Consider the following 27,103-nt stretch of genomic DNA (forward strand, 5'->3'; position numbering starts at 1 on the left):
AGATGGTTACCAACCATGAGGATCGGATTGCCTCCTTAGAGGCAGAGTTGTTGATGATGTCAGAGGGGCAAAAAATGATGAGGGCCAAGATTGATGGCTTAGGGATCCATTCCAGACGACAGAACTTGAGGATCATGAGGTTGCCCAAGAGCATAGAAGGAGCAAAGGCCACAGAATATGTGGTGAAGATGTTCGAACAGTTGGTTGGGAGGGGATCTTTGAATGCCCTCCTCAAGTGGACCCGGCCCATCGGTCACTGAGGAAGGAGCCTAGAGCTGGGGAGCTGCCACAGGCAATCATAGTACGGCTTCATAGATACCGATGTAGCCACGTGAAATGGCTGATTCCCGATCAGAATGGTCAAACCCCGATCTAAATTGGATTGGATTGGATTTGTTTATTGTCACGTGTACCGAGGTACAGTGAAAAGTATTTTTCTGCGAGCAGCTCAACAGATCATTAAGTACATGAGAAGAAAAGGGAATAAAAGAAAATACATAATAGGGAGTAATAATGTTAGGTTTAGAATTAAATTTTAAAAGATTAGAACAAGTATAAGTTAAGTAAAAAGTGGATCTGTTTGTGAGAGCTCGCAGAGAGTCGCCTCGCTCCGGCGCCATCTTGGGAAAACCAGCCAACAGGACTCAAACGGACAGCTGCAGGTAAAACAGTGTATTCGCCTCTGGGGAAGTCAGTCCAGACCGATACCTGCAGCCATCAACATCACAACACCCAGCCATCTGCATTTTAATCAGCCATCCCCGGGAACAATTGCTACAAATTAGCAATTGAAAGCCGCCAGCAGGGGCTGACACAAAGAAAGGTAAACGATCACCCCCCAATCAAGGAATCGCCCCATTATTGGAGCATATCGAACCAAGCGATTGGGACCAAGTCCAATCACTTGTAACCAGGTACAAGGTCCGCCCCGGGAGGCGGGAAGCCCCTGGGGACTATAAGAATAGGGGCCAAGTTCAACTCGACCCTTCTTCTCCTGCTCGCAACCTTCGAGACCCTTCGACAAGAAAACTGTAAGTCTTACTCCAGCGATCGCTACCAGATAGGCACTCCTGACTATTGACTTGTACCAGCTTTTGAATCCCACAGGTTCAGAACCAATTCGAAAGACCATTCGTTTCCCTGACCTGGTGGGCCATTTCCAAAGTTAAGTATTGGCCTTTAGTGGTAGGTAGTAGTCTAGAAGTAGGATTATTGTGTAAGTATTTATTGCTGTATATAATAAATGAGCGTTGATTTAACTCTTACTAAGCGGTGTGTTGCATTATTAATCATTACTTGGACTTGAACCACGTGGAGGTATCAGAAAGATACCTGGCGACTCATGAGCAAAGGTGACAGAATAAGAATAAGTAAACTAAGGCTAAAACGAGCAACACCGAGACAAGGAAAAGATCCTGAGGTGGACAAAGGAGACACGAGTGCAGCTGGGAAGGCCATTCTGTATGAATCTACCAGGACTTGGGAGCGGAACTGGCAAAAAAGAAGGGTCGGGTTTAATAAAGTCAAAGCTGCTCTTTTTAGCAACGAGGTTTGGAATGAAGTACCCGGCTCGCCGGTGAGTCACGCAGGGGAGTAGAGAACATTACTTTGATACACCGGAGGAGGTGAGTGACTTTATTGAGGAACATGGATTGGGGGATATTTGAAGGATTTGGGTGGGTTCACTTGCATGGCTGAGTTTTAGTTGTCTGCTGGGTGCTGTTATTATTCATTTTTTTCTGTTACATGTCTGTATAATTCTGTAATATCGGTTACCCTGCATATGGGGTACGGGTCTTGGAATGTTTTAAAACAATTGTAGGGAATGGTGGGGAGCATGGGGAGGGGTGGGGATGGATTGGTTTGGGCTACACGACTAAAAGTGGGTTTGGGTAGGGGGGCCTGTGTGTGTGGAAAGCTTTGTGAATATAACTTGCGTTTTTCTTCAGGTGGGGGTTTAGCTCAGTTGGCTGGACAGCTGGTTTGTGATGTAGAGCAAGGCAGCTCTGAGTTCAATTCCTATACCAGCTGAGGTCATTCGTGAAGGCCCTGCCTACTCAACCTTGCCCCTCACCTGAGGTGTGCTGGTCCTCAGGTTAAATCACCATCAGTCAGCTCTCCCCCTCAAAAGGAAAAACAGCCTTTAGACACCTGGGACTATGGCTACTTTACTTATAAGATACACACAAGAAAATGCTAAAAATAAAGTAATTCCTTACTGGTTGTCCATCTGCACCTGGATCCCCTCTGTCACCTGAGTTGCCTTGAAGTCCAGGTAAACCAGGTGAGCCTTTATCCCCTTTTAGAAAACCTGGCCCCGGCTGTCCAATTAATCCTTTCTGTCCACGGTGACCTAAACAACATAGAAAAGGTACCAATTTACTTAGAGAAGAATATTTCCACACCATTTTATATAGTTTGTGTACGTCTTAAATATCGATGTATTAGGTTGAATTCAGTGGCTACAGCAGATGCCACTGGTGGGAAAGCTGGTGGCAACATTGCTGCGGCCATTTTTGGAGGTTCTGATGGAATTCAGTGGTGTAGTTTGTTAACTGGGTTCGTGTCCCGAGAAAGGATGAAGGTCCTGCCTCCAAGAATGTTTGGTAAATTAGAGGGCTTCCAGCTCTTCAGCCCCAACAGTGCCACCCGGAGTGGTGGTCACTGCTGGGACTGCAGCAGGCCCACACCAGCAAAGATGATGAAGGCCCTGGAATGAAGATAAGTTTGCGGGGCTCACTAGGCCAATCATGCAAGCCTCAGTGAGGGCATTAGGGAAGTCCGGTGGGAAGCTTTCAGTGGGGGGGCTGCTATTGCCACCGGGTAGGTGGTGAGAGGACCTCCGTGGCCCACAGGGCCCCTGACCAGGACCGTCTTCCCTCACCCAGCCTGCAGGGAGGCTGCCAGCTTTTACATAGTGTACTTGCCACAGCTATAATTCAAATTGGACATTTAAGGCCTAAATTAGCCTTGGTTTGGTAAGGCATATTCAACCTCTATACTCCCGATTTAATTGGAGGGAGTTGGCCAGGTGCTGAAGGCTTCAACAGTCGCCCCTCTGACCTCCCCCATAATTCTATGTCCCTCCCATGCCAACCTCCTAGCCTATTCACTGTTGCTTCACAGCTCCAAGGTCCCAGGTCCGATTCCCGGCTTGGGTCACTGTCTGTGCGGAGTCTGCACTTTCTCCCCGTGACTGCGTGGGTTTCCTCCCACAAGTCCCGAAAGACATGCTGATAGGTAATTTGGACATTCTGAATTCTCGCTGTGTACCCGAACAGGCGCCGGAGTGTGGCGACTAAGGGTTTTTCTCCGTAACTTCATTGCAGTGTTAATGTGAGCCTACTTGTGACAATAAAGATTCTTATTATTATTCCCGAAGGCGCCATTACATTCTGTCCCTTATGCGCGTGTACACATTCATACCGAAAATAAATGTTTCCGAAAATAGTCATAAGGAATTAATTTCCAAAAATAATTATTCCGGCTGATTTTCTAATTCTACAATATTTTGAACGAATTAACTAACTTCAGTTAAAAATTGCACCAAAAAACTAAGACATGGGGCGCGATTCACCGACCCCAATGCACTTGGCGTGGATGCCTTTAGGCTCATTTAAATATCCGGATGCCGGATTAACCTGGCTCCCGGGACTCACCGGCCGCGCCTGGGAGACCTCAGCAGGGCACCGTTTAGTACTGGTCCATACAAACGTGGGCGAGTCGTAACAGCACCTGGGGTGTGGCGGGGAGGTCTGCCAGGCCATTGGAGACCCCCGGTTGGTCGGGGACAGGGCAGGGTGCCACCCTGGCACTCACCCAGGCACCCTGGCAGTGCCACTCAGGCATCCTGGCAGTTCCAGGGTGCCAAGTGCATTGCCAGGGTTCCCAGGTGGCATTGCTAGGGTGCCCAGATGCCAGGTTGGCACTGCCAGGGTCAGGCCCGGGGTGGGGCCTTGCCAGGTAGAGTGGGGGGGGGGGGATTCTTGCGGGCCTCCCCAAGGTTTAGGAGGTGTGTGGGTTAAAAGGGCAGAGGGATGGCCTGAAATGGGGCAGTGGGGGAGAGGGGCCGGGGGGAATTGGGATGGAATGTCGGGGTTGCCGGACAAAATGGCACCCCGGTCTGCGAGGAGCCTTTAATTTAAATGGCACAGATGTGATGTCATGACAGCACCCGGTGACTATTCAGGGGGAAAGTCCTGGAGAGAATGCTTACTAATGACATGAAAATGTATTAAAAACAGATCCCCAAGCTCCTGTGGCGTGTTGCCTATTACTACCCGCAAGGGGGTTGGAAATCAGAAATCGGGATCTCGCCGGAGAGAATTGCGTTTTCTGATTCTCTCCGGATTTTGCGCCCACGTCTCCATTCTCACTGACGGCTAAACAGGGCTCAAAAATCACCACCAATAATTATAAAATATCCAATGACTCATTGTCATCGACGGCCATGGTAACAACTCAACCAATGAACCAACGTTAACCTCAGGCTAGCGAGGTAATTGTAACCTGGCAATGTTACACACTCTGTGACATCACAATGGAAGTTAGCCATGGGTTGAGTAGCATTTATAACACTTTCTCTTATCTAATCATTTGTATCTGTACCCTTGATGCAAATATGACTTTAGTTTTCACGTTGATAAAGTACAGGCTGGGAATGCCGAATTTCCCAGCAGGTTCTTATGTCGTAAGCCCATGTCAGAAGTCCTGATGCAGTGAATTTCTCTTTAGCCAACTGACCTGCTTCCTTAGAGCAATTTGGTCACTTGGGACCCCCCACCCCATCCACCGTCGCACCCGTGTTAAACCAGAAAATTAAAGTTCTGAGGCAGGCTATGGTCGGATTTGACATTTTTTTAGGTTTTGATTTCTCCTTCAACCCATGCTTGTGGGCAAAACAGCTACCCTAATGTTTTAAATTAGAGTTTACCCGCAGGCCCAGCGGTGCCTTGTAGGCCTCTGTTTCCTTTGGGACCCTGAATACTCATTCCTGCAGGACCAGGTGGCCCAGGTTCACCAGGGAGGCCTAGAGTTCCATGAGGGCCTGGGTCACCTCGTGGGCCAGGAGGGCCCTCGCCCATCACATCACCAGGAGGTCCTGTATCTCCTTTGGGACCTGTTTGAATTTAAGAACAATATTAATTTCAGACATACGCGAACAACACCGTGAAATACACAGGGTAATTTTCCAAGCATGCACTGACAGTTTTCTTCCAGTAGCACGTATCAATAATTGAAATCAGCATGGAGGGTAGGCCTAGAATTTTCTAATGTGCAGATTCCTGCCATTAACATGTATTTGGCTATTACCCACTTATATTACATTGGCACATTGTACTTTTTAAATCATACCTGATGGGCCTGGTGAGCCTGGCTGGCCTTTAGATCCTCTTCCTGGAAAACCTATATCGGGAGTGAAGAAGAAAGAATCTGCATTTAGTTTGAATGGCAGCTAAACCACCAAAGCTTGACATTCTAAATTATTGCACCCTTGAACTAAAACAAACTTTAGTTTTCAATGAGGTCATTGTCAAGAAAACACAGGTAGTTTCAAGAGATTTATATTTATATTGGTGAATATTAGAAATAAGGGGCTGGATTCTCCGCCGGCTTGATGCTCCGTTTTGCCGGCAGCCCGGGGGTTTCCCGACGGCGTGGGGCTGCCCCACAATGGGAAACCCCTTGGAGTAGCCGGCGTAATGGAGCATCCCGCCGGCGGGGTGAAAAAGAAACATGGCGGGGCGGAGAATCCAGCCCAAGGTACAGTTTTAAGTGGGTTTATTTTTGTGTTTCTGTGTAAGGAAGGGTAAACCCGTAGTTAGCTTCATTCTGGACAAAGGTGTTTGTGTGTGAGGGGGGGGGGGGTTCCGATTCCAATTTAAACTGTGCTTCTATTGTGCTTAGAGAGGTTACGGCGTGAAGAGTAAATAAAAGCTGGCAGAAACATAAGGTTGCTGCTTATTTAAAAAGGGAAGTTGTAATGACCGAGACCAGGCCTTTGAGATTGGTCAATTGGAATACGAGTTCCCTGATTAGTGGCCCAATCAGGGAAACTCTTCTTTGTATATAACAGGGAGTGTCAGATCCTCTGTACTCCCAGTGTAGACAGCAAGCTGAATGCACCTGGTTGTGCTGTTGTTGGTCTTGGTAATAAAAAGAAATTCTGGTGAAAGGACTTCTGCCTCTGTGGACTTATTACAGGAGTAGAGAGATGTGGTAAACGACGGTATTGCATTGCGTTGTGTTGTACATGCCTGGGCCTGTCCAGGCTGGCTCATGTATAATCTGTTCGGGTCAGAGGCCAGGAGGCTAGCTGTTTAGTGTATTACGCCTCAGTTACATTCATCACTCGTCGTGTACTTATTGAAGGCATATCAGTTTAATACACTAAACTTTTAGATGAACTCATCACTGAAGCCTGATCACCTGGAGCTGGACCCACAGGCAGCCGACGCCGCAGAAACTTTTGAGCACTGGCTAAGCTGCTTAAAGCGTACCTCACATTCTTCACCGAAGACTTCACATCCCTCCAGAAGAAGCAAATCCTCCACGCCGGGTGAGCCCAAGAGTCTTTCTTCTCATCAGGGACGCCCCCTAGTATGCAGACGCAATAATGCTACTGAAGGGACAATACGTGAAATCCGTTAATGAGGTGTATGCTAGGCGAGATGCCACGAGACGGCAACGCCACGGGGAATCCCTTGCGGAATTCCTGCGTGCCATGCGTGGCGGAACTGCCGGAACTGTGACTGCCGGGCGATATCGGCTACCCAGCACGCGGAGCTGCTGATCAGGGATGCTTAAGTCGCAGGCATGAAATCAAACTATATCTGCCAGCGATTACTAGAAGGGGGGACACTCGGCCTCCCAGAGACACTGCAACTCTCCAACTCGCTGGAGGTGGCCTCACAGAACATGGAGGCCTTCAACTCCGACCACGCGGCACCCTCGTGGGCCTCGTGGGCGCAACCATCAACCAACCCGGCTGTGACGCAAGCCTGTGCCGCGCAGCGGACCGCCAACGCCGGAGGCCTGAGGTGCTACTTTTGCGGCCAGAGTAATCACCCCAGACAACGCTGCCCGGCACGGAAAGTAACTTGCAACGGCTGTGGGAAGAAGGGCCACTTTGTAAAAGCCTGCCAGGCCCGATCTCCCCCTAAAACTTCTAGGCCCAGAAGCGCTGCCTGCTGCCTGTCGGGGCCAGCCCCCAGCTGCTGCGTCACCCGCCATGTGCGACTCGTGGGCACCACCATCTTTGCCGCCATCTTCAATTTCGGGCACCATATGCGACCCATGGGGGCCGCCATCTTTAACGCATCCTCCAACCGCCACGTGCGACCCACGGGGGCCGCCATCTTGGATGCCATCACCGCTGCCACCCGCCACGCGCGACCCACGGGGGCCGCCATCTTGGATGCCATCACCGCTGCCACCCGCCACGCGTGACTCGTGAGGGCCGCCATCTTGGGACCACCCCGCAGCTTCCCGGGAGCCCAGCACACCCGACCGTACGCTGGCCGCCATTACCTCCGACCGGCCTACCAACCGCCTTCCGAAGCTCGCCTCCATCACGCTCCATCAGTCCCGGCCGCACCACCTCGCCAAGTCTACGATGACCGTCTGGATCAACGGGCACAAGACGGCCTGCCTTTTCAACTCCGGGAGCAGAGACAGTTTCATATACCCAGATACGGTAAGGCGCTGCTCCCTCCCAATCCTACCCGCGACCCAGAAAATCTCCCTGGCTTCCGGATCCCACGCAGTAGGAATCCGGGGGTACAGTGTCACCACCCTTACTGTACAAGGCGTAGAGTATGCTAACTTCAAACTCTACATCCTTCCCCATCTCTGCGCTGCCCTATTACTGGGGCTCGACTTCCAGTGCCACCTCCAGAGCCTTACTTTAAAGTTCGGCGGACCCCTGCCCCACCCTCACCGTCTGTAGCCTTGCGACCCTTAAGGTCGCCCCACCCTCGCTCTTCACAAATCTCACCCCGGACTGTAAGCCTGTCGCTACCAGGAGCAGGCGATCCAGTGCCCGGGACAGGGCCTTTATCAGGTCGGTGGTCCAGCAACTCCTGCGAGAGGGGATCATTGAGGTTAGTAACAGCCCCTGGAAGCTCACGTGGTGGTTGTCAAGACTGGGGAGAAGCACCGGATGGTCACCGACTACAGCCAGACCATCAACCGGTACACGCAGCTCGACGCGTACCCCCCCCCCGCCGGCATATCTGACATGGTCAATCAGATTGCGTAGTATCGAGTCTTCTCCACGGTTGACTTGATGTCCGCGTACCACCAGCTCCCTATCTGCCCAGAGGACCGCCAATACACTGCTTTCGAGGCAGATGGCCACCTCTACCACTTCCTCAGGGTCCCCTTCGGCGTCACCAATGGGGTCTCGGTCTTCCAAAGTGAAATGGACCGAATGGTTGACCAGTACGGGCTGCGGGCCACGTTCCCGTACTTAGATAATGTCACCATCTGCGGCCATGACCAGCAGGACCATGACGAGAACCTCCGGCACTTCCTCCACACCGCTAAACTCCTGAACCTCACCTCTAATAGAGAAAAATGCGTCTTCCGCACAAACCCGCCTAGCCATCCTCAGCTACGTCGTGGAACACGGAGTCCTAGGGCCCGACTCCGACCGCATGCGCTCCCTCCTGGAACACCCCCTTCCCCAAAGCCCTGAAGAGATGCCTGGGGTTCTTCTCGTACTATGCCCAGTGGGTCCCCAACTCTGCGGACAAGGCCCGTCCACTGATCAAATCCACCGTTTTTTCCCTGATGGCTGAGGCCCGACTGGCCTTCAACCGCATCAAGGCAGATATTGCCAAAGCCGCGATGCACGCGGTGGACGAGTCCATCCCATTCCAGGTGGAGAGCGATGCGTCTGACTGCTCTGGCCGCTACACTCAACCAGGAGGGCAGGCCCGTGGCTTTCTCCTCCCGTACACTCCATGCCTCCGAAAGTTGACACTCCTCCGTCGAAAAGGAAGCCCAAGCCATCGTAGAAGCTGTGTGACATTGGAGGCATTACCTGGCCGGCAGGAGATTCACTCTCCTCACTGACCAACGGTCGGTTGCCTTCATGTTCAATAACACACAGCGGGGCAAGATCAAGAATGACAAGATTCTGAGGTGGAGGATCGAGCTCTCCACCGACAGCTATGATATATGTATCGACCTGGGAAGCTCAATGAGCCCCCAGATGCCCTATCCCGTGGTACATGTGCCAGCGCACATGTAGACCGACTGCGGGCACTCCACAATGACCTCTGTCACCTGGGGGTCACCCATTCTTTTCACTTCATCAAGACTCGCATCCTGCCTTATTCCATCGAGGAGGTCAGGACCATGACCAGGGACTGCCAGGTCTGCGCGGAGTGCAAACCGCACTTCTATCGGCCAGACAGAGCACACCTGGTAAAGGCCTCTTGCCCCTTTGAGCGCCTCGATTACAGCCAGAGCATCAACCGGTACACGCAGCTCGATGCGTACCCCCTCCTCCACATATCTGACATGGTCAATCAGATTGCGTAGTATCGAGTCTTCTCCACGGTTGACTTAAAGTCCGCGTACCACCAAAGGGCCCCTTCCCTCCACTGACCGTAATGTGTACTTCCTCAACATCGTTGACGAGTACTCAAGATTCCCTTTTGCCATCCAGTGTCCTGACATGACCTCTGCCTCCGTCATCAAGGACCTGCATGGTCTTTTCACCCTGTTCGGGTTCCCCGCCTACATCCACAGTGATCGGGGATCCTCCTTCATGAGCGACGAGTTGCGTCAGTTCCTGCTCAGCAAGGGCATCGCCTCCAGCAGAACGACCAGCTATAACCCCCGGGGAAACGGACAGGTGGAGAGGGAGAACGCAATGGACTGGAAGGCTGTCCTCCTGGCCCTATGGTCTAGAAGTCTCCCAGTCTCCCGTTGGCAGGAGGTCCTCTCCAACGCGCTCCACTCCATCCGGTCGCTCCTGTCTGTCATAATATCCACGCATGTATATAATGAAGTGCAGACAGGCAGTGATTGACACACAGGATGACTAGTAAGCACACAGCATAGTGCAGCCAATCTCCAGACAGGACACCACCACTATAAAGCCAGAGGGCACTGGGTTTCCCGCTCTCTCGGGACGCAGCCACTGAGACAGTCAGAGTCCACGAGCTGGCACAGTGCAAACACCATGCGGTAGCTAGTAAGTCTGGTCAGGCTGGTACAAGGTCTCCAGTCAGTTCAGTATAGTGTCGACCCACAGTTAAATATGTATGTTAGTTCTATCGTTCAATAAAACCGTGTTGGATCTTCTACAGTATTAGAGGTCTGTTTCTCGCATCGCTGCATCAAGTGCAGTCCACACCGAACCGACCTGCCTAACACATCATGGTACCACGGAGTGATACTGAAAATTGACGGACCTACCTCGAGTAAATCAGCATTGACCAGCAAGCAGCCACCCGGTGACATGGAAAACATTCAGCCTCCTCCGCAGCTCCGGCAACCTCGGCACAAATTGGAAGCTCTTCAAGCAAAAGTTCCTCTGGTACATCGAGGCCGCCAACCTCGAAGCAGCATCGGATGCCAGGAAGATCGCGCTATTTCTCTCCACCGCGGGGGACCACGCCATCCACATCTACAACTCCGTCCCGTTCGCTGACGGCGAAGACAAAACAAAATTCAAAACTGTCCTGCTGAAGTTTGACAGCCACTGCGACATTGAGGTGAATGAGAGCTTTGAACGGGACGTTTTCCAGCAGAGGCTTCAGGGTAAGGATGAACCTTTTCAGTCCTTCATCACCCATCTCCGCTTCCTAGTGCAGTCATGTAACTGACTCGACGGCTGATTCCATGATCCGGGATCAGATCGTTTTCGGGGTCCACTCCGACTCCCTTCGGCAGCAACTCCTGAAAGTCAAACAGTTGACCCTCTCTGTCGCTATCGAGACGTGCGTTGTCCATGAGCATGCTAAGAATCGTTCCCACACCAGGGCGGCAGAAACTGCGAAGCTAGCCTCCCACGAGGCGGAACGGGTGCAGGCCATTGCGCAAATGCAGGGCCTGAGCATCGCACGCTTTTCCCGGGTCCCTGCGCATACGCGCCATGATCGAGTGGACGACGAGCCCGACAACCCGACTGCGCAGGTGCATACGTCGACCGACCGCACTGCGCATGCGCGATGGCGCACGGAACGCGCTGACGTCGGCGTCATGACGTGTCCGAATTGTGGCTCCGCCCACCTAAAGCGGCAATGTCCGGCAAAAGGACGCCGGTGTCTACAGTGTGGCAAGCTTGGCCACTACGCAGCCCTTTGCAGATCTGCTCCACTGCTCAGCAGCCAGCAATACCAGCTGCAGTGCAGAAGTGTCCACTCAATACACCAAGACATGCCAGATTACGATCCCGACAGCCCAACGGACCCTTATGCTGAGTGCCTCAAGTCCCCATACCGGGTGGGCATTATAACTACACATGCGCTGCCTTCCACCACACCTACGCAACGCCTCTCGATCCTCAGTGTGGATCCCGACGACGAGTGGTCTGCTGTCCTCACAGTGAACAAGGCCCACATCTGGTTCAAACTGGACACCGGCGCATCGGCGAACCTCATCTCGAAATCCGACCTCGACACCATCCGCGCCAAACAAAGCATTCTTCCACTGGCCTGCCAGCTCCTTGACTACAATGGCAATGCCATAGCTGCCAGTGGCTCGTGTCAACTGGGGGTATCCAATAAGGCGATCAAGGCGACGCTGCGGTTTGAAATCGTCGGGCCTGACACAGCATCTCTGCTCGGTGCTCATGCCTGCAAGCTCCTGAACCTTGTTCACACCATGTCATCATCACCGGCGACGGCCTCGCTCGATGGAAACTTGCAAGCCGACATAGATGACATCATCACGCAGTACCACAGAGTGTTTGACGGAATGGGCACGCTCCCATCCCGATACAAAATCCTGCTCAAGCCGAACGCCACCCCTGTAATTCATGCACCTCGCCGGGTGCCGGCGCCCCTCAAGGATCATCTGAGAAAGCAATTACAGGACCTCCAAGACCAGGGCATCATATCAAAGGTTACAGAGCCCACAGACTGGGTCAGCTCCATGGTCTGCGTCAAGAAGCTGTCAGGGGAGCTTCGCATTCGCATTGACCCTAAGGATCTAAACCGCAACATCATGAGGGAGCATTACCCGATACCAAAACGAGAAGAGTTGACCAGTGAGATGGCTCATGCCAAATTCTTTACTAAGCTCGACACCTCCAAGGGTTTTTGGCAAATACAACTGGACGTGTCCAGTCGCAAGTTGTGCACGTTCAACACCCCGTTTGGTCGTTACTGCTACAACCGGATGCCTTTTGGCATCATATCTGCCTCCGAAGTATTTCATCGCATCATGGAACAGATGATGGAGGGCATCAAGGGGGTGCGAGTGTACGTTGACGATGTCATTATCTGGTCCACAACGCCCCAGGAACACATCGCTCGTCTCAAGAAGCTATTCCAAAGAATCCATGAACATGGTCTTCAGTTCAACAGGGCCAAGTGCTCATTTGGTCAATCGGAGATCAAATTCCTAGGTGACCACATCTCGTGGCAGGGCGTGCGGCCAGACGCCGACAAGGTCTCGGTGATCAACGCCATGAAGACCCCGGAGGACACGAGAGCGGTCCTCCGCTTGCTCGGAATGGTCAACTTCCTCGGGAAACTCATTCCCAATATGGCATCCCACACCAAGGCCCTCCGCCATCTCATCAAAAAGTCGACGGAATTCCAGTGGCTGCCCATGCATGAAGAGGAATGGCGCGAGCTGAAAGCAAAACTCACGACAGCCCCGGTCCTAGCGTTCTTCAACCCAACCAAGGAAACCAAGACATCAACTGATGCAAGCCAGGGCGGCATTGGGGCGGTGCTCCTTCAGCGGGATGACTCCGCGTCCTGGGCTCCAGTGGCCTTTGCCTCCAGGGCCATGACGCCCACTGAGCAACGGTACGCTCAGATTGAGAAGGTGTGTCTGGGCCTCCTAACAGGGATAGTCAAGTTCCACGACTATGTTTATGGCCTGCCGAAATTCACGGTAGAGACGGACCACAGGCCTCTAGTCCACATAATCCAGAAGGATTTAAACGACATGACACCTCGGTTACAGCGTATTCTTCTAAAGCTACGCCGCTACGACTTTGAACTGGTCTACACTCCAGGTAAAGAGCTGATCGTTGCAGATGCTCTGTCCAGGTCCATTACCACACCGCATGAACAAAGTGACTTCATCTGCCACATAGAAGCCGAAGTGCAGTTGTGCGCCTCGAACCTTCCGGCCTCTGACGAACGGGTGGTCCAAATTCGTGAGGAGACAGCCAAGGATGCTCTGCTGCAGCACGTGATGCAGCACCTCAGCAATGGCTGGCAGAAGGGACAATATCCCCAGTTCTATAACGTAAAAGACGACCTGACGGTGGTGGAGGGAATCCTTCTGAAACTCGACAGAATCGTAATTCCTCAGAGTATGCGTGCTATGGTGCTGGGCCAACTCCATGAGGGTCACCTTGGGGTCGAGAAATGCCGACGCAGAGCTCGGGAGGTGGTCTATTGGCCGGGCATCAGCCAGGACATTGCCGACACAGTCCTCAACTGCCCTACCTGTCAGAAGTTTCAGCCAGCTCAACTCAAGGAAACGCTGCAACAGCACGAGATCGTGAACTCTCCGTGGTCCAAGTACGTGTAGACCTTTTCCACGCCAAGGGGCGTGACTACATACTCCTGGTCGACTACTTCTCCGGTTACCCAGAGGTGGTGAAACTGTCCGACCTCACGTCAAAGGCGGTAATCAAAGCCTGCCAAGAAACGTTCGCCAGGCATGGGATACTGCTCACGGTAATGAGCGACAACGGTCCTTGCTTTTACAGCCAGGAATGGTCTGATTTTGCCCAGTCCTACAACTTCCGTCACGTAACCTCCAGTCCCCACTACTCGCAGTCAAACGGGAAGGCCGAAAAAGCGGTCCATATTGTAAAGCGGCTGCTGTGCAAAGCTGCAGATTCAGGCTCCGATTTTAACCTGCCGATGCTGGCATACAGGGCGACCCCACTGTCCACTGAATCGCACTCTGAGGACCACAGTTCCAGCCATCCACCTTCCCGACCTTGACCACCTCACGGCCCTACAGAAAATGCAGCAGTCACGGGCCCAACAGAAAGCCACGTACGATGCCCATGCCACGGATCTGCCCGAGCTGGCCCCAACTGATCATGTTCGCGTACAGTTGCCTGAGGGCGGCTGGTCAGCCACAGCTGTTGTGCTCAAACAAGTGGCCCCAAGATCATTCCTTGTCCACATGGCTCTGATGGCTCCCTGCTACGGCACAACAGACGGGCACTGCGAAGAGTTCCACGCCTGCTACCTGGCCACCGTGCCCCGCCACCTACGATGCCTCCTCTGGACGTACCCTACCACGAGGCCACCGATCTACCAGCAATCCTGCCGGTCCAGGCGCCCACCGCGATGCCAGCGATCCCGCCTCTCCAAGCGCAGACGGCTCCTAATCCGCCTCTGCGGCAATCAACAAGAATTCGGCACCCACCACAAAGACTAAATCTATAGACTGAGCTTTTGTACATTTTTGTGACTTCACCAATTGGACCTCTGTAAATATCGTTTTGTTTGCCATGTATCTGCACTATCGCAACCTTCCTATGTATATACGTTAGTTTAGACATCTTTCTGTATATAGTCAGGCACATATATATATACATATATATATATATTTATAAGCATCCACACCTTAGTATTTATTTTTTAAAAAGGGGAGATGTCATAATATCCACGCATGTAATGAAGTGCAGAAAGGCAGTGATTGACACACAGGATGACCAGTAAGCATACAGCAAAGTGCAGCCAATCACCAGACAGGACACCACCACTATAAAGCCAGAGGGCACCAGGTTTCCCGCTCTCTCGGGACCCAGCCACTGAGACAGTCAGAGTCCACGAGCTATCACAGTGCAAACACCATGCGGTAGCTAGTAAGTCTGGTCAGTACAAGGTCTCCAGTCAGTTCAGTATCGTGTCGACCCACAGTTAAATATGTATGTTAGTTCTATTGTTCAATAAAACCGTGTTGGATCTTCTACAGTGTTAGACGTCTGTTTCTCGCATCGCTGCATCAAGTGCAGTCCACACCGAACCGACCTGCCTAACACATCACTGTGTACAGCCAGCAACAAGACTCCTCAGGAGCGTATGTTTGCTTTCCCCAGGAAATCCACCTCTGGTGTCTCGCTCCCGTCCTGGCTGGCATTCCCAGGGCCCGTCCTTCTCCGGAAGCATGCGAGGAGCCATATAACCGACCCCCTCGTTGCGAACGTCCTGCTCCTCCATGCAAATCCACAATATGCCTACGCGCCACATCAGGACTGGCGACAGGACACAGTCTCCCTTCGGGATTTGGCACCTGCAGGTTCCCCAGCAACCACCACCACCCACCCCCGACCCTACACTGTCTTCCCCCGCCCCTGCCCACCTACCTCACGAACTAGCACTCGCAGGCCCACCGGCGACAATCACCACCACCTCAGCCCATACACCGCCCCCCCCCCTTCACCGACTCAACATCTGGGTGAAGAAGAAGACAACACGCTCCGGGACGCACAGGTCTCGACACCGGTGCCCACACCACAGCCGGGACTGAGGCGATCACGGCGGAAGGTCAAGGCCCCTGACAGACTTGATCTTTAAGACCACTTCACCCCCGCCGGACTCTTTTTTAAACAGGGGGTGAATTTGGTAAACCACGGCATTGCATTGTATTGCATTGTGTTGTGTTGTACATGTCTGGGCTTGTCCAGGCTGGCTCCGCCTGTGGCTTCTCCCCTCGGGCTCATGTATAAAGGTGGCAAGTCTCCGCCTCCGACCCAGTTCGGGACCAGAGGCCAGGAGGCTTGCTGTTTAGTGTATTAAAGCCTCAGTTACATTCATCACTCGTCGTGTGCTTATTGAAGGCATATCAAGAGAAAACAGGGAATTATTCACCCGTAAGCCTGATGTGGGTAGTTCGGAAAATTCTGGAATCTATTATCGAAGATTTTATAGCAGAGCTGACCTAAATCTCTTTCAGTTTCTGGAATTTCCAACAGGGCCTGGGATGGGTGAAATCAATATCTTGCCCAAATCTGGCACTGTGATGTTTGGGGTCTGAGATGCAGGGCTGAGTAGAATTTCCTGCTCAAGAACCCTCATCTCAGTGTAAAGGCTGGTTGAAAGTGAGAACTGGGATCCCCTTTGAGTGCGGGTATGGTTCACCCAAAGGAAAAGCAAGACAAAAGAAATGTCACCCTTATAAAAGAGGCTAATTATTCACAGGTTTAAACAAACAATTCTGGCTGACAGTGGGCTGCTTGAAATTGCTACATTTCCCACCTGAAAATGCACTCAGATTTGTACGGGAATTTACCAAATGCATGCAGATTAAGTGACTTTGGACACTCTGGTGGGTCAGGACTGGGTGTCACCAGCGATTTTTCAGCCACAATTCCACTGCTAAAAGAGGGCTGAGGATTTCCAGACCCACAATCCTTACTTAGTGAAGCTGCTCAGCTTGCAACATGTTCATTTTGATTAAGAATTTAATGTAAGGTCGTTGCTTGAATTCAGGCTATCAGTATTTGTTTATTGGTTATCCATCTGATAAGCCCGGCCAAACAAAGGGAAAAGGGAGTTGTTTAACTCATCCAGGTGATAGTTAATGTAATTCGAGATGAACTCAAAGTGCTTTATCAAGAATTGTTCACCTGGATCTCCTTTTAGTCCATGAAGACCAGGAATACCATCACGTCCTTGCCTGCCCTTCGCACCTGTTGGTCCTGGTCGACCACGCCGTCCTGTCATTCCTATATCAGATTTGGGATATCAAGAAAAAAGGATTAAAATCTTGCAATGTTTATCTCATAGGAGTAGTCAGAAGTGAAATCGATTTACTTTAAATAGTTCACTGCTGGTGTTAAAAAGGAGCAGCAAGAGGAATTTAGCACGAGTGCTCTTCATCTCTACCCTTATACATTGCTACTCACATCTGGAGTATGACCAAAACCCCAAACTGCATGAAACCAAAGAACTGCATTAAAGCACATTCTGGGCACGATCCAATAGCCATGCTGCACTGGAATAGCAGCTCGCCACGCGCGCAGTGAGAACGATAAACGCCAGGCGAACCCGCTCCCGGGATCTCCCCGGCTCGCAACGCCTCAGGAGAGCCATCACAATCTCGCTCGACGTTGTGATGTAAATCCCTCCCATTGTGGGCAGGATCACCTTTTGGCAAATCTGCATATTAGAGTGAGACAGCTAGCCTCACTCTAATGTGCAGATTCCGGAAGTCTCTGAGGCTTTGGGATTCATCCCCTTTGCCTCGGAGACCTCAGGTGAGTGCCGTTCAGCACTGGTCCCCACAAAAGGGGACCAGATGGAACGGCACTCTTGGGGTTTTCCCAGGGGATCGGAGGCCCCCAATTGCATGCCCTTTGGGCAGGGTGGTGCCCTGGCACTGTTGGTACCAACTGGGCACCCTGGCAGTGCCAGTCTGACACCCGAGCTGGAAATAATTGAAACATCTCTTAGTTTGTTATTCACAGTTACGTAAGGGAGAGGGTCTATATTTCAAGAGATCTGAAAACATGTCATTCTCTTTTGCCAGAGAAGAGCAGCAAGAACGAGAATGTGGCTTTGTGAGGATTGAAGGCTTTCCCATTGTATCCGGTACCACTGGCTGGTTGCAAGTCACTTTGCATGTCAACTCTACGTATCTCACCTAAAGAGAATCCATTCTTCAGTGTTCAGCTGGCATCCGGGCAACAGTCATGATGACTTCATTCTGCGACAGTGCACTGTGTCATCTGCATCTGAGCCACCATGATAAACCAGAGGGTGGGTACTCAGACACAAGGGCTATTCTTTGATAACATTGCCCGTGTCTCTGGTGCGCAACCTATGCACATGTGGACAACATGTATTTAATGATAGCTACGCTGCCAAATGAAAGGTAACAGAGCAGACCATTGGGGTTCTGAAACAATGCTTCCACTGACTGGAATACTGTCGAGGAGTGCTGGAGCACTCCAATGAATGGTTATCTCAGACAGCCATTTCTGGATTTCCACCTTAAACTGCACATGTGCAGACTCCAGAAGTCGCTGTGAGATCCCTTCCATTATAAAACACTGAGAGGCTCACTCTTATTCTTATTGCAAATTCCTGTAATTAACACTGATGAATAAAAATGCTCTCCATAACGAGTATATTTACTGCTTTAAGCAAGGGGCTGCTAATCAGATGTACTGACTTCCATGCTGGAAATCTTCATGCGCTCTCCTCTTACTCAGCGCTCCATCTGAGAAAACTGAATTGTACAAATAACCCCAAAACCAAGAACTTTTATTTTGATTATGAAACAGTGCAAAGTAACCCACCATTAAACAGAGATAAGTGGGGCTCATATCTGCAAATAATTTGAAAAGGTGCGAAATCCCCCCCCTCTCCACCGATGTTACTTTTTTGGTAGAACCTCCATTTATGCATGTCAATGGTGTTTTCACTGCACCTCTAGCCAGAAAATGCCAGCAAAACAGGACCAGCTCCCCAGAATTTCCTGGAGGGAATGGGTTTTAGTGAACGGAAAGCAGAATTGTACCTGGAGTGCCTGGGACACCTGAACCTCCTAGTAATCCTTGTTTCCCATCCAGTCCTTTACTGCCTTGAGGACCGGCAGAACCTACAAGGTAATACAGGTAAAATCAACATAAATAAAAAGAAGCTGACTTCAGTTGCTGAACAACACCGATATGTTGTCAACCTTGCTGAACAATTTCTGGCACACTATCAAAAACATATATCTCTACGACAATCATTTAATTCAAAAGAGACTGCAGAACACGTGACAGAGAGGAGAGAGAAACACACAGAGTGGGAAAGAAGAGCTGGCAAGTTGGGTATGTGGCTGAATGACATACTAAGAAAGTTATGCAAAGTTGTTGGAAATCAGCGAGGAAGTAGCAAAGTGTGATGTATCGTGGGAGGGAGTTCCAGAGGAGAAATGCCCAATAGGGATAATAAGCACCAAGTAATAATGGAAAAAAAGACAATGGTGAGAAAGGAGTACACCCAGGTCAGAAGAGTTAATTGCGTGGCCGAGGACGAGGCTGAAAGGGTTTCCTGAGGTAGGATGGGAGGGTGAAATGGTAGAAATCTGGAAATTGATTTGGAAGGGCACATGAGTCGGTGGAGCCTGTCAATAATGGAGGTGATGAAGGTGCAGGGAATTGAGAGAATAAGGTCATGAATATTGGCATGCTGAATACATTGCAATCTTTGGTGGGTGGAAGCAGAGTGGTGAACTTGGATAGAATTAGAGAAGTTGAGTTTTGAGGAGATGAAAAGTATGGGTTAAAGTCTGAGCAGTAATGAGTGAAAAGGCAGGTTAATTAAAAATAAATTGTTATTGGAATGTGAACATCATTGCCTGGGCCAGCATTTAATGGCCACACCTAATTGCTCTTGAGAAGGTGATGGTGCGCTGCCTTGTTGAACCGCTGCAGCCCATGTGCTGTATGCACACCTACACTGCTGTGAGGGAGGAAGTTCCAGGATTTTGACCCAGCGACAGTGAAGGAACGGCGATATATTTCCAATAAGGATGGTAAGTGACTTGGAGGGGAAATTTCAGATAGTGGTGTTCCCATGTACCAGCTGCCCTTGTCCTTTGAGATGGTAACAGTCATGGATTTGGAAGGTACTGCCTAAGGAGGCTTTAACATAGAACATAGAAGAAACTTCCGGTGGCAGCTATGAAGGAGTAAGTCGCACATTTGGTGGCTCCCGCTCAGGTCGGACTTTTGGACCTTTCCCCAGATTTCTTACCGGACCTGATTTGAAAAATTGATGACAGAGGCAATTGTGTACTGGATTCCCACATCGGTGCATAGAGAGGAGGACTATGCTCGCAAAGGCAGAAACAGAAGAACAGAGAAGGCTTGGGCTGAAGCTGCACCGGGAGGAAACATGGCGGAGGACCGGACCTCTGGCTTGTCGACCCAGCAGTCAACGGAGCAGCTGATGCAAGTTATCCAGGAGGGCTTCACCAAGCAGAAGCAGGACTGCTTGGACCCGATTAAAGAGGCAATTGCGTGGCTGGAGCTTAGATTGGATGCCCAAGATCGGGCGATCCAGAAAGTAGAGAAGGCGCTGGCTGACCAGGAGGAACATCAAACAGCGGTGGAGTTGAAAGTGGGGATGCAGAGAGACCAGCAGAAAAGGCTCCTGGAGAAGGTGGAGGACCGATAGAACAGGTCCCGCCGGCAGAACCTGAGAATCGTTGGGCTCCCAGAGGGATCCAAAGGAGCGGGTGCTGGGGCATACATAGCGGCCATGTTCGAGACGCTGCTGGGGGATGGGGCATTCCCCTGACCCTTGGAGGTGGACAGGGCTCACAGAGCACTCGTGAGGAAGCCGCGAATGAACTTTGCTGCAACGTTTATGTTCAAAAACGTTTCTCCTTTTTCGTTTTGCGGACGTTATTTGTAATGCCTTCTGTATTGATCTGGGGCCAGTTGCAGAGTTGAGTGAGTTAAAGTTTACATTTGCATTGTTGGGGGATGGAGGTGTGTTTGTCTAGATGCTGGATCTTTTGCTTGATCTTTTCTTTGTTTAACTGGGGGGGGGGTTTCTCTGTCGGGCAATTGTGTTGGGATTGTTTTTCATTTGAATATGTGTGTATGAGCAGGGGGGGGGGGAGGGTGGGGAGGGAACAATAGGTGGGAGAATGTCTGGCGCCGGGGCGGGGGCCACCAAGCTAGCTGGGCGGGCTAGCTTACGGAAGTGTAGTGGGGGGTGAGCAGATGTTAGGCTTATCAAAGGGGTTGATTTATTTTTTGCTGTTACTTGGGGGGAGAGGGGGGGAAATGTTCTGCTGACGAGGGAGGGACTTTTGCTGAGGGACAGAGAGGAGGTTGGGGGCGGAGGCTACCTGGGGGCAGGCCGGTGGAGAAGTGGGGTGTGGGCTGGCGACTGGCCCAAGAGAGGGGATGACTGATTGGCGAAGTGGTGATTGAGGCGGGAAGAATAATTTTGGATGTGGGAGGACGGTACATTATGGTCAGTGGGAAATTGGAGGGGGTGCAGGTGGTACTAGTAAATGTGTATGCGCCAAATTGGGACGATGTGAGTTCATAAAGAGGATGCTGGGGAGGATACCGGACCTGGATTCGCATAAGCTGGTCTTGGGAGGGGACTTCAACACAATTATTGACCCTGGTTTAAACCGGTCAAGCTCAAAAACGGGCAGGGTGCCAGCAATGGCTAAGGAACTAAAAGGGTTCATGGAGCAGATTGGGGGTGGGGGGTGGACCCATGGAGATTTGGGCAGCTGAGAGTGAAGGCGTTCTCCTTCTACTCCCGAATTGATTTCTTTATTCTGGGCAGGGCTCTACTGACGGGGGTGGTGGACACTGGGTACTCGACGATCACTATCTCAGACCATGCCCCGCACTGGGTTGACCTACAGGTCAGTAAAGACAGTAATCAGCGCCCGCACTGGAGGTTAGACGTAGGACTTTTAGTGACGAAGAGGTGTGTGGGCGGTTGAGGAAATGTATTCAGAACTACCTGGAGGTCAATGACACGGGGAAAATTTTGGCAGCGGTGGTCTGGGAGGCATTGAAGGTGGTGGTTAGAGGGGAGCTGATCGCAATACGGGCCCATAGGGAGAAGGTAGACAGGGCAGAGACGGACCGACTGGTAAAGGAGATACTACAGGTCGACAGGAGGTGTGCGAAGACCCCAGAGGCAGGGCTTTTAAGGGAACGGCAAAGGCTACAGGCGGAGTTCGGCTGGTTAACTACAGGAAGGGCGGTAGAGCAGCTGAGAAAGGCAAGGGGGGCGATTTATGAGCATGGAGAGAAGGCCAGCAGAATGCTTGCATAGCAGCTTAGAAAGAGGGAGGCAGCCAGGAAGATAGGGAAAGTAAAGGATGGAGACGGGAACCTGGTGGGAGACTCAGCAGGGGTGAATAACGAGTTCAAGGAGTTTTATAGTAGGCGGAACCCCCACCTGGGCCAGAGGGGATGAGGCACTTCCTAGGGGGGCTGAATTTCCCGAAGGTGGATGGGGAGCTGGTAGAAGGGCTGGGGGCTCCGATTGGGATCGAAGAGATAGCGAAGGGGCTGAAGACCATGCAGTCGGGTAAAGCCCCGGGGCCGGATGGGTACCCAGTGGAGTTCTATAAAAAGTTCTCTGGTATATTGGGGCCGCTGTTGATGAGGACATTCAATGAGGCAACCATGCTTCCCCCGACGATGTCACAGACTATGATCTCGCTGATTCTGAAGCAGGACAAGGACCCGGAGCTGTGTGGGTCTTACAGGCCGATATCCTGATTGAATGTGGACGCCAAACTGCTGGCCAAAGTTTTGTCCTCTAGGATTGAAGACTGTGTTCCGGACGTGATTGGGGAGGACCAGATGGGGTTTGTTAAGGGAAGGCAGTTGGAGGCCAATGTAAGAAGGTTGTTAAATGTGATCATGATGCCCCCAGAAGGTAGGGAGGTGGAGGTAGTGGTTGCAATGGACGCAGAGAAGACTTTTGATCAGGTAGAATGGGAATATCTGTGGGAGGTACTGGGACGGTTCGGATTTGGGCGGGGCTTTATTGACTGGGTCAGGTTGCTGTATCAGGCTCCTGTGGCGAGCGTACGGACGAATAGGACAACATTGGACTATTTTAGGTTGAATCGGGGGACGAGACAGGGATGCTCCCTCTCCCCACTGTTGTTCGCGTTAGCTATAGAGCCGTTGGCAATTGCACTGAGAACTTCAAGGGGCTGGTCCGGGGGTGGGAGTGGAACACAGAGTCTCGCTTTACGCAGACGACCTGCTCCTGTATGTATCGGACCCAGCAGAGGGATGGAAGAAATCATGAGGACTCTGTGGGAATTTGGCCAGTTTTTGGGGTACAAACTAAATATGGGGAAAAGTGAGATGTTTGCGAACCAGGCAAGGGGACAGGAGAGGCGACTGGGGTAACTGCCATTTAGAGTGGTAGGGGGAAGCTTCAGGTATCTAGGCATCCAAGTGGCGCGGGAATGGGAACGGTTGCACAAACTTAATCTGGCCTGACTAGTAGACCAAATGAAAGATGATTTCCGAAGGTGGGACACGCTCCCATTGTCATTAGCTGGGAGGGTCCAGACGGTGAAGATGACGGTCCTTCCAAGATTCCTGTTTATGTTCCAGTGTCTCCCCATCTTTATTCTGCGGTCCTTTTTTAAACGGGTTAACAAAGTGATCACTGGCTTTGTATGGGCGGGCAAGACCCCGCGAGTAAAAAAGGGGATGGTTGAGCGGAGCCGGGGAGAGGGCAGGCTGGCGCTGCCAAACTTCAGTAACTAGTATTGGGCGGCGAATATAGCCATGATTAGGAAGTGGGTGGTGGGGGGACGGTCGGCATGGGAGCGTATGGAGGTGGCTTCATGTCAGGGCACAGCTTGAGGGTGTTGATAATGCTGCCTCTGCCGTTCCCGCCGGCATGGTACTCCACCAGTTCCGTGGTGGTGGCGGCTCGGAGAGTCTGGGGGCAATGGAGAAAGCATGTGGGAGGGGAGGGAGCATCGGTCTCCAATTTGTAATAATCACCGGTTTGCCCCGGGAGGAAGGATGGGGGGTTTCGGAGATGGCAGAGGGCAGGGATTGAGAGGATGGGGGATATGTTTATAGAAGGGAGCTTTTCTAGCTTGAGGGAGCTGGAGGAGAAATTTGGATTGGCGAGGGGAAACAAATTTAGGTACCTGCAGGTGCGGGACTTCTCACGTAGATAGGTCTCAACCTTCCCGCTCCTACCACCAATGGCGATACAGGATAGGGTAGTTTCCAGAGTGTGGGTGGGAGAAAGGAAGGTCTCTGACATCTATAAGGAACTCATGGGGTCAGAGGATACGCAGACTGAGGAGCTGAAGCACAAGCGGTAAGAGGAGTTAGGAGAGAGATAAAGGATGATCTCTGGACGGATGCGTTGAGTAGAGTCAACGCGTCCACAACATGTGCCAGGCTCAGTCTGATACAGTTTAAGGTCGTTCACCGCGCTCACATGACAGTGGCTCGGATGAGCAGGTTCTTTGGGGTAGAGGATAGGTGTGCAAGGTGTGCGGGTGGGCCAGCGAACAATGTCCATATGTTTTGGACATGCCCAAAGCTCAGGGGATTCTGGCAGGGGTTTGCAGATGTCATGTCCACAGTGTTAAAAACAAAGGTGGCACCGAGTCCGGAGGTGGCGATTTTCAGGGTGTTGGAAGATCCGGATATCCAAGAGGAGAAAGAGGCAGACGTTCTGGCCTTTGCTTCTCTGGTAGCCCGGAGATGGATATTATTAGCTTGGAGGGATTCAAAGCTCCCAAGTCGGAGACCTGGCTATCTGACATGGCGAGCGTTCTCTGTCTGGAGAAAATCAAGTTTGCCTTGAGAGGGTCATTGTTAGGGTTCGCCCGGAGGTGGCAACCGTTCGTCGACTTCTTTGAGGAAAATTAATCGTCAGCAGAAGGGGGGGGGGGGGGGAGGTTAGTTTAGCTTAGGGGGGTTAGTTAGTAGGGGGTTAATAAAGATGGGACCTGTAAGGGAGGAAGCAGACTTTTGCACTATGTTTATAGACTCACATACATTGTTCATTTTGTTGTTGTTGTAAAACCAAAAATACCTCAATAAAAGGTTTATTAAAAAAAAAACATAGAACATACAGTGCAGAAGGAGGACATTCGGCCCACCGAGTCTGCACCGACCCACTTAAGCCCTCACTTCCACCCTATCCCCGTTACCCAGTAACCCCAGCTAATCCTTTTTGGACACTAAGGGTAATTTATCATGGCCAATCCACCTAACCTGAACGTCTTTGGACTATGGGAGGAAACCGGAGTACCTGGAGGAAACCCACATAGACACGGGGAGAACGTGCAGACTCCGCACAGACAGTGTCCCAGCCGGGAATCGAACCTGGGACTCTGGCGCTGTGAAGCCACAGTACTATCCACTTGTGCTACCGTGCTGCCCTATTTGTGAGTTCCTGCCGTGTATCTTGTAGATGGTACACTATTATATCCTTGAGTTTCCCACAAAGAGAAAAGATATGGACCACACTCTGGATTCTAATAAACATGATAAGAGGTTTTATTAGGGGTGTTGCTCACACAGTCTAAGATGGAGAATTGAAGCCCGCTCAAACAAACTCTGCTGACACTACAGATCATATGACACTTCATTCAGCTGGCATGTATTCTCTGATACGTAACTGACACATTTCTGCTACTATGTGTCAGTGGTAGATGGAGTGAATGTTTATGGATCGGGTGGGCTGCTTTGTCCTGGATGGTGTTGAGCGTTTTGAGTGTTGTTGGAGTTGCACTCACCCAGGCAAGTGGAGAGTATTCCATTATATTCCTAACTTGTGCCTTGTAGATGGTGGACAGGCTTTGGAGATTCAGGAAGTGAGTTACTTGCTGCAGGATTCCTAAATTCTGACCTGCTCTTGTATATGCAATATTTATATAGTTAGTTCAGTTCAATTTCTGGTCAATGGTAACCCTCAGGGTGCCGATAGTATAGGATTTAGCAATGGTAATGCTATTGCATGTCAAGAGGTATTTGTTAGATTCTCTCTTGTTGGAGATGGACATTGCCTGGCACTTGTGCAGGGCAAAAATTACTTGCCACTTGTCAGTCCAAGCCTTGTCCAGGCCTTGCTGCATTTGTACATGGACTGCTTCAGTGTCTGAATGGTGCTGAACATTGTATAATCACTGTTGCTTCAGAGCGCCAGGCACCTGGATTCAATTCCCGGCTTGGGTCACTGTCTGTGCGGAGTCTGCACGTTCTCCCCGTGTCTGTGGGGGTTTCCTCCGGGTGCTCTGGTTCCCTCCCACACGCCCTGAAAGTCGTGCTTGTTAGGTGAATTGGACATTGTGGATTCTCCATCAGTGTACCCGAACAGGTGCCGTCGTGTGGCGACTAGGGGATTTTCCAGTAACTTCATTGCAGTGTTAATGTAAGCCTACTTGTGACACTAATAAAGATTACTACTTTTAATATTATTATTACTTCCCCACTTCTGACCATATGTGTGAGTGGAAGTCATTGGTAATGCAGCTGAAGATTGGGCCTCGGACATTACTCTGAGGAACTCCTGCAGTGATGTCCTGGGACTATATGATGCATGTGGAGAAGACACATATGTGCCTACATGGGTTTTCTCCGGGTGCTCTGGTTTCCTCCCACAGTCCAAAGATGTGCAGGTTAGGTTGATTGGCCATGCTAAATTGCCCCTTAGTGCCCAAAGATGGGCCGGTTCGGTGGGGATACGGGGGAATGGGTAGGGGTGTGGGCCTAGGAAGGGTGCTCGTTCGGACAGTCGGTGCAGACTCTATGGACCAAGTGGCCTCCTCTTGCACTGTAGGGATTCTATGGAAACTAAATTCTGGATCATGCCGTGTGCATCACCAAACCTACCCCAAACTGGCAGTTAAAGACATTCGTTGAAATAAGGAGGTTTTAATGAGCAAACAGGAGTAGAAAAAAAGTTGAATTATTATAGTAAATGGACAAATGTCTTAATTTGTCCAAGACCTGATAATGGCTGAAACTTTTGCAGAGTTGAACAGTTGTTCTAGAATCAACAGGGGAGACAGAAAAGTAAAATGTCTGCTGAAATATATATGTGGCTCCTGGGCTTCCAAACCATGATACCACCAAGGGGCAGCTTTTGCACGATGAGAGGAGAAAACCGAGGATGGAGTCTGGGGTACGTCACTGGTGACTGTGAGCAGGCGTGGATACGTATGGCCAGTATTAGTACAAATATAAATGAAATTAGAGACCCATAGTGCCATAAAGGGGAACTGCTGAGGAAAGATGTTAGATGAGCATAAAACATCAATGGTATTAAAAGCAGTGGAGAGGTTGAAAAGAATAAGCAGGGACAATAAACCACAATTTCAGCCGCAGAGCTTGTCATTTGTGCCTTTGACCAGTGCAGCTGCCCATTTGGCTTTTGAAGATGGTCTGAAGCAATTAGAA

General features: G+C 51.0%; 2 protein-coding genes across 2 annotated transcripts in view; one reads left to right on the top strand and one right to left on the bottom strand.

Annotated features, from left to right (window-relative positions):
- LOC140389659 (transmembrane 4 L6 family member 20-like) overlaps positions 1-18,281 on the top strand; it is a 165,455-nt gene extending 147,174 nt beyond the window's left edge. Inside the window, exon 5 of the transcript XR_011934440.1 lies at positions 17,695-18,281. The gene's annotated coding sequence lies outside the window, so the exon portion shown is untranslated. The remainder of the gene's footprint in view (positions 1-17,694) is intronic.
- Positions 1-27,103, bottom strand: part of LOC140389019 (uncharacterized) — a 142,518-nt gene that overhangs the window by 41,810 nt on the left and 73,605 nt on the right. Inside the window, exons 21-25 of the mRNA XM_072473186.1 lie at positions 18,688-18,768; positions 16,793-16,891; positions 5,356-5,406; positions 4,934-5,119; positions 2,220-2,353 (exon numbers count right to left, since the gene is read on the bottom strand). Coding sequence (XP_072329287.1) covers positions 2,220-2,353; positions 4,934-5,119; positions 5,356-5,406; positions 16,793-16,891; positions 18,688-18,768 — 551 coding nt within the window. The remainder of the gene's footprint in view (positions 1-2,219; positions 2,354-4,933; positions 5,120-5,355; positions 5,407-16,792; positions 16,892-18,687; positions 18,769-27,103) is intronic.

This window comes from Scyliorhinus torazame, chromosome 14, assembly GCF_047496885.1.
Source record: "Scyliorhinus torazame isolate Kashiwa2021f chromosome 14, sScyTor2.1, whole genome shotgun sequence".
Lineage (NCBI taxonomy): Eukaryota > Metazoa > Chordata > Chondrichthyes > Carcharhiniformes > Scyliorhinidae > Scyliorhinus > Scyliorhinus torazame.